The sequence below is a fragment of the Myotis brandtii genome, unplaced genomic scaffold (genome assembly GCF_000412655.1).
Source record: "Myotis brandtii unplaced genomic scaffold, ASM41265v1 scaffold6, whole genome shotgun sequence".
Lineage (NCBI taxonomy): Eukaryota > Metazoa > Chordata > Mammalia > Chiroptera > Vespertilionidae > Myotis > Myotis brandtii.
Genome location: NW_005370271.1, coordinates 3754476 through 3762162, shown reverse-complemented (window position 1 = coordinate 3762162; position 7687 = coordinate 3754476). Strand labels below are relative to the sequence as shown.

The 7687-nt window shown below is 50.0% G+C and overlaps 1 protein-coding gene across 1 annotated transcript in view; it reads left to right on the top strand.

Moving 5' to 3' along the window:
- DAGLB (diacylglycerol lipase, beta) overlaps nucleotides 1-7687 on the top strand; it is a 34285-nt gene that overhangs the window by 13792 nt on the left and 12806 nt on the right. Inside the window, exons 4-5 of the mRNA XM_014550327.1 lie at nucleotides 1101-1252; nucleotides 6486-6657. Of these exons, the coding sequence (XP_014405813.1) occupies nucleotides 1101-1252; nucleotides 6486-6657 (324 nt within the window). The remainder of the gene's footprint in view (nucleotides 1-1100; nucleotides 1253-6485; nucleotides 6658-7687) is intronic.

Below are 7687 nucleotides of genomic sequence, written 5' to 3'. Positions count from 1 at the left end.
ACGCCCAGCACCTCGAGGCGCACCTGCCCCGTGAGATGCGCAATTGCACGGCTCAGCGCCTCCCTGAGCCCCGTGGCCGCGTTCCACCGCCAGCAGACAGGCTTGGCGTAGCCTCCCTTGTCTTTCCTGCGTGGGATCGGGAGGAAGTGGATCGGGGCCCTGAGGGCTGTTCTCAGAGGGTGTGAGCAAGGAATAATAATAATACCGTTGTTATTTTTTAAAAAAAAAGTAGATTCTCGAGGGGAAAGAAAGAAAAACATGAAACGTTGGGACCTGCTACTGTGTAGTTTAATAGTTTTCAAAGCTAAGCCTTTCGGAGTTCAGTTCCCACTTTTTCTAGACACGGGGTCATCCTATCACAGAACTGACAAAAGCATAGGAAGTGACCCCGTCCGTTTCCACCGGGACTGGAATCCTCGGGCTTGAATCATAATACCGTGTTCTTGCCAGGCGGGCGGTGCCCTCTTTCGAAATAGCCCCAGTGACAGTTGCTATGGCGTTGCTCAGTGCCATGCGTTGTGGAATACCGTGTTCTTGCCAGGCGGGCGGTGCCCTCTTTCGAAATAGCCCCAGTGACAGTTGCTGTGGCGTTGTGGTGCACTGAATGGCAGAACATTCGTGAGTCCACAGTGCTGCTCCTTTCAAGTTCATCAGTGTTCACCACCAGCGCCTCTGCAGGTTTGCTGTCTTCCCCCTCGGCCTTTTGTATTAGACACAGCAGGTTACAGTGTGTGCGTATCCGTTTCCTGTTAATCCACAGAAGTAACATTTCTCTTGTTAATAATTTAGCACGCACGCAGTGTGTTGGTTTACCAGTTGTGTGTTTCTGAGCCGTGATATTTGCTCGCTTACGGCTGTGAAAGCCTGTCATGCCTGACAGCCGGCACAGAAAAAGAAGTTGTGTAAGCACGGGAAGTATGAAACTCATTTGAAAAAGTCATAGGCTTAGCTGACTTTGTAGATCTTTTATTGGTGAACATTGTGTTTCAGGGCGAACCTCACCTCGTTTATGGGAATGACCCACTCCTTTTATTTCTTTCTGTCGTGTTCGGCAAAGCAGCTCCTTGGATGGACCTCTGACCCTCCTTGTTCCTCAACAGGTGGCTTGGCATCCTGGCCTTGTATCTCAGGTACCGAGGGAAGCTGGACTGTGCTCGGGGGGTGCTGCTCGGCAATTACATGGTTGTGCTCCTGGTCCTGCTGGCGGTGATCGTATGTACCATGCTGGCCATCGTGTGCGTCAGCATGAGAGGTAAGAAAGCCGCCTGTGTGGCCAGCGGGGCGTGGTTGGTTGGGGCGCGGTCCTGTACACGGGAAGGTGCAGGTTCAGTTCCCATCAGGGCACACACCCGGCTGTAGCGGGTGTCAGTACTTCATTCCTTCTCGTGGCTGAGTACTATTACATGGTATGACTATACCTCATTTTACTTATCCATTCCTCAGGCAGCAACATTGGCTGGTTCCCACTTTTTGGCTGTTGCAAATAATGCTGCTGTGAACACTCGCAAACATGTTTTTGTGTAGACGTTGGGGCCATGCGTTCAGGGAGTTGACTGGGAGTTCTCCTGGGTATGTGCCGAGGGTGGGATTGCTGCGATAAGGTTTCCCCTGCTGAGAACCGCCGGGCTGTTTTCCCAGCAGCTGCACCACTTTTCTTTCCCACCAGCAGTTTATAAGGTTCCAGTTTTCAACACTTGTTCTTATATGACTTCTTTTTTTAAAAAAAAGTTTTTATTGATTTTGAGAGAGAGAAAGAGAAACATCAACGAGAGAGGAAAACGTCCATAGGTTATCTCCTTCATGTACCTCTACTGGGACCCACCCCCCCTGGGTATGGAGCCCAAAACCTGGGCAGGTGTCCGCCTGGGAATGGAACCAGTGACCTGTTGGTCCATGGGATGACGCGCCAACAAACTGAGCCACACGGGCCAGAGCTATGTGCCTCCTGGTCATCGCCATCCCGGAGGGTGTGAAATAGTATCTCACTGGTTTTGATGTGCATCCCTGATGAGGAATGACAGCGAGCATGTCTTCAGATGCTTATTGGCCATTTGTTATCATTTTTGGAGAAACGGCTATATAGATGCTTTGTCCAATTTTAAATTGGGTTATTTGTCCTCTCATTAATGAGTCACATCTATTCTTAATGATAGCTTCCCCCTCCATGTCACCGTTCGCTGCAGACAGACACTTAGCTGAGGTGGTGGAAACCTTCCCTGTCGATTGCTCCGGTCACAGGAGGAGCTGAGTGCTCTGGGGCGTCGAAGGCAGGGCATGCCGCCGCGCGTCGTGGCCCAGGTTTTATCCCTGCTTGCATCAGGATGCTTGCAGATTGCAGATGATGGTGAAACCGGGAGGCGTAGCTAACACCGTGGCGAGATACTGGCGTTTTGGAATGATAGATTGAAACTTACAAAATGGTAGTTCACGAAGAGTGACACAGAGAAGTGTTAGTGGCAACGTGTTTCATGGGGAAAGTCTTGGGGTTTGGGTGACCAAGAAGCATGGCATGTGCCCGCTGACGGGGGCAGGCAGCAGAAAATAGAGCTCAGAGGACGGAAGCGTGGGGTCGGCACCAAAGCAGGGCTGGTCCTGTCCGTGGTGCTGAGCTGAAGAGAAGGAGCTGAGTGAGTGTGCGCACTGGCTCGAGCGGCATCATGAAGTCAGTGAGCCAGCATTTCTGGGAGATGAAGTATTGAGATTGTTCTCATTTCAGATACCATTACCTAACCGCTTTGCCCTTTCTGTTCGGGTCACACTCTGATTAATACAGCATGTTTACAGCTGTAATCATGAGTTCAGATTTGAAGCAGTAAGTGTAAGTTTTTTCCCCAGAAATGTTTTCCTTCGGATAGTTTTTGGGGAGTCAGGGCCCGTTCACACCCCTGTGATGAATGGCCACATCTCCCCGGCCCCTCCTAGGCACTGGCACAACAGCACCATCACATCATGGGAGGGTCGCCTACCCAGCAGCCTCCTCCAGACAAAACCCAGTTTCATTCAGGACGTCCCCCCACCCCTGCACATCCAGTGGGCGTGTCACGGAGCCTGGCTCTCTGCCCGGCTCAGGAATGATCTCCATGTGTCAGTGATTGCTTCAGGAATTGACATGTGACCTGATTGGGGTCATGACATTTGGGGAATTTACTGGGAATTTCTGGAGAAGTCCTTCCTTGTCCCCTAGGACTATCACCCCTACTGGATGATGCTGTGCATGGATGAGCTGCTGCATTCCTTCTGCGGTCAGGCCAGGGATGAGCCAACACCCAGGAAGGACAGTGCGGTGGGGAGGGCAGGGCGCACGATGCCCGTCCGCAGTACAAACTTCCTGGTTTGTAGCCACCTTGAGTTGGATTTTCTGGTGCTTGTGTTGAGAAACATCATAGCTGAGCTGAAAACAGTGTGTATTTTATAAAAACATGCTAGTTCAGTTGCCAATTTGTTCCAGATTATTACCATCATGTGCCATAGTATAAATATGTAACTTTAGTGAAACATACCACACAGAAAGTTTTAAAAAAAGGACAAATGAGCCCTGACTGGTTTGGCTCAGTGGATAGAGCTTCGGCCTGCGGACTGAAGGGTCCCAGGTTCGATTCCGGTCAAGGGCATGTACCTTGGTGCAGGAGGCAGCTGATCGATGTTTCTAACTCTCTATTCCTCTCTCTTCCTCTCTGTAAAAAATCAATAAAAACAAAAACAAACAAACAAACAAAAAAGGACAGATGGATAAAATATGAGACTGAGAGCCAGACTCTTTCATTATAAGCGCTTTTGTGACAGATAAGGAAAAGACCAGTAGTTGGTAGGAACATGGGCAAAGATCATGAACAGTTAAGTAAACATAAGTAACTCTTACATCGTTCAGCCTCCATCACAGAAGAAAAGTTCTTGTGGATAAAACCTGGAGTGGGCGAGGCTGCAGCTCATTGTGTTGGTGGGAGGTCACTTGGTTGAACCTCTTGGAAACCCAGTTTGGCTGTGTGTGTGGATCCGTTCCTTCCTGTGTATGTAAAGGCGTGCAGATGCTTGTGGGGAGGTCACTGCAGGTCATTCATAGGGACGAAAGGTCGGAACACACTGCCTGTCGGGGCCCCTGGGCAGGTAAAGGGTAATCCGTGTCTGCGTCTGCTGTGCACCTGATGGAAAGGCTGAGAACGGCTCAGACATAAGGAAAGTCTCCGCTCGGCTAAGGGACAGGACGTTGCGTTAATTTGCTGCTGTTTCCTAACGCGGATGGATACACTCATGTCTTGTTCACCTGCGGTTCTGGGAGGCTACAAGTCCCCGGTTCACTTTCAGGAAGTTCACTGACATCGGGCCAGCGGTGGAGGCAGGGACTTTATACCTATTTGAACTGTTCGCACTTTGTACCTTTACCTGCATTACCTCCACAAAAGCAAGTGTTTTACAAATTGTAAAGTTTAGGTATATATATTTTTAATGTATTTTTATTGATTTCAGAAAGGAAGGGAGAGGGAGAGAGAGATAGAAACATCAATGATGAGAGAGAATCATTAATCGGCTGCCTCCTGCACGCCCCATACTGCGGATGGAGCCCACAACCCAGGCATGTGCCCTGACCAGGAATCGAACCGTGACCTCCTGGTTCATGGGTTGATGCTCAACCACTGAGCCACACCAGCTGGGCTTGACTACCACGTTTTTGATAGGACACCCTGGATGTAAGAGGTCTGCCATTCACTGTGTCTGATTTTGATTCCGGACATTGAGCATCTCTGCGTTTGCATCTCCAAAGCTCATTGCTCATCTCGTGCCAGAGAAGACGGCTACAGGGGGTAGCCGCGTTGAATCCAAAGATTTGTGCCTGTGAAGGGTGATAGGGTTACTTCACCAAGACTGCTGGGGACATAACATTCAGGGGCGTAGCTTTCTTGTTAACCATGACTCGCTGCCTCTCGAGGCATCGCCTCACGCGGCCTCTGCAGCAGCCAGGGCCACACCAGCTATGCTTTTTCTTGAGAAGAAAATAAATATCTCAGTAAGATAAAGATGTTTTTCTGGGCAGGCATGACTATAGGGGACTTTCTCAGTGTCTCATTGCTTTTCTGGAACCTTAACCAGAACTCCATTTCCTGGTTCCTTGTTCATGGATTTGTTTTATTCACGCAGCAGCCACAGGTTGCCTTGCAGATCTGGGGCTGCTGGGTGTCAGGCACTACTCCCTTATTTGGGACCCCAGTTCCCTGGAAGCCGTGGGTGTGTGCAAATACTGACTTCCTGTTTTCTCCTCGGCGATCGGCTGTTGTTCTACAGTAACAGGCTCCAAATACAGAACTGATTTGTTCATGCTGCACCCACCGCCCCTCGGAGAGATGCCGATCCAGTTCCCTTGTAAGATTGGTCTTTGTGCCCAAAATGAGACCCGATGGTGTCTAATATATTAAAAGGTGACTTTAGCCCGGCTGGTATGGCTCAGTGGTTGAGCATCGACTGATGAACCAAGAGGTCATGGTTCAATTCCTGGTCAGGGCACATGCCCGGGTTGCGGGCTTGATCCCCAGTAGGGGCATGCAGGAGGCAGCCGATCAGTGATTCTCTGTCATCATTGATGTTTCTTTCCCTCTCTCCATCTCCCTTCCTCTCGGAAATCAATAAAAACATACTTAAAATAAAATGTGACTCTACATAAATCATTCTAATGGAAGATAATTTTTGGATTTTAAAAGTGATTTCCTTACCAAATCATTCTTTAGAACTTAGATTTATTGTATTTGTTTTAATCATATGGTATTTTGATGTCACTTAAATTAGTGTTTATCGTAACATTTTCTCAAAGGAAGAGGATTGATGATGCACGCAGGCCTCTATTGATGCTTGGATTTGTTTTACAAACTCAGTAAAAATGTGTCCAAATGTCCGGCTTCTCTAAGTGGTCTTGAACATCAGAATTCCTTCTTCCCAGAAGGGAGGCGAGAGCCAGGGCCATAGTCACGGGTTATATTTTAGAAAGTAGCGTCTAAGCTCAGAGCCTCAGGTTTGTCATTTGTAGCTGGGATGGTGGCTGCCTCACAGTCATCTTGATAAAGATTAAAGCGCCGATGGTGCCTGTGGCCACGGAGGCTCCGAGAGGTGGTACAGGTGCAGCTGTTTCTTGTCTGTCAGAACGCGGGGAACTGCTTAGCTGTGTTTGCCTGGAATCGTTCTGTTTACACTCATCCCAGCATAAGTATCAACAGCACCTTCTGCTCTCAGAAGTATCCCAATTTGGACCCTAGTTAGGACCCCAAAGTGTTCTTAAACCCTGGTAAGTCTCAGAAGCGAATCTGAGGCTGCCTCTGCCTGTCACGTTCCCCCCTTACGTTGTCACGTGCTCTCAATCTCAGGCATTGATCAATTACGAATAGAAACAGCAGGTGGGGGTGCGCGCGCAGTGTGGGCGCTCTGCCGCCTGTGCTGCTGTAGAAAGGAAGCCCTGCATCTCCGAGGAAGCAGGTGACCAGCTTGAGTGTCTTCTGTCTTAGGAACCATTTGCAACCCTGGGCCACGGAAGTCCATGTCTACACTGCTGTACATCCGCCTGGCGCTCTTTCTGCCCGAGATCGTCTGGGCCTCCCTGGGGGCCGTGTGGGTAGCAGAGAGCACTCAGTGCGACAAGATAGTGGTGAGTGCCATCATCGCAACCGTGGTCGTCAGGTGAGCGCTCCTGTCATCTCTTCAGCTTCTTGTCACAAGTGCATGTGAGACGTAGGTCAGCAGACTTTCCTGAGTGACTGCAGACAGCCCGGCGTCACTCAGGCTCCCAACGGTTAGAAACTGGACCGTGTTGAGGAGATGGTAAACAGTTAGAGGCACCTGTTTATACACGAGAAACAGTTCATCTTCCATTATGCAGTTTTAAAATCGATTTTTATTGATTTCAGAGATGAAGGGAGAGAGAGAGAAGCATCAATGATTGGCTGCCTCCTGCATGCCCCACCCTGGGTATGTGCCCTCCACTGGGTATGTGCCCGCAATCCGGGCATGTGCCCTGACTGGGAATCGAACAATAACCTCCTGGTTCATAAGTCGACGCTCAACCCCTGAGCCACACCAGCCGGGCTTATGCGTTTATTGATGGAGTTTTCTTTCTTTCCGGTTCTCATTTTTCTATTCCCTCCCTTCTCATACAAGAAGGAAGAGAGTCTGAAGGCCAAAACAAGGGCAGGCGCTAAAGGCAGGATGAGAAGAAATACACTACCCAGAGTGTAATGCACTCGAATAAGACTGTGGCATTTCCCAGGCTAAAAATGTTTTGAAGGGATCTTGCTTTATCCCTTGTGTTGTAAGTAAGGAAGTGGACAGCCGTGCTGACGGTGCCTTTCCTGGCCTCGCCACCAGGGGCAGCAGAGCCCCTCAGGGCCATCTCCCGTAGAGGCGCGTTGTGAACCCGGAGCCTTGTGCACGGGGACAGCCTGCAACTATTTAAACACCGAACGAAAGGCCTGTCAGTGCGGCGCTTTGGCAAAATGCTTTTGGTTTTACCGAGAAGAACCCTGAGGCCTGAGGAGTAAGGGCGGGTCCTGGTCGGGGCTGCACCTCTGCCCACAGCAGCCCCTTTTTCCTTTGTGATCTTCACTGTCGGCTCTGAGCTTCCTGGGCCTCGTCAGGAACTCCCTCGGGGAAACAAGTGGCTCCCTCAGCAGGTTCTGGCCGAGCTGCTGGGCCCTCAGCGCCTGGTCCTCTC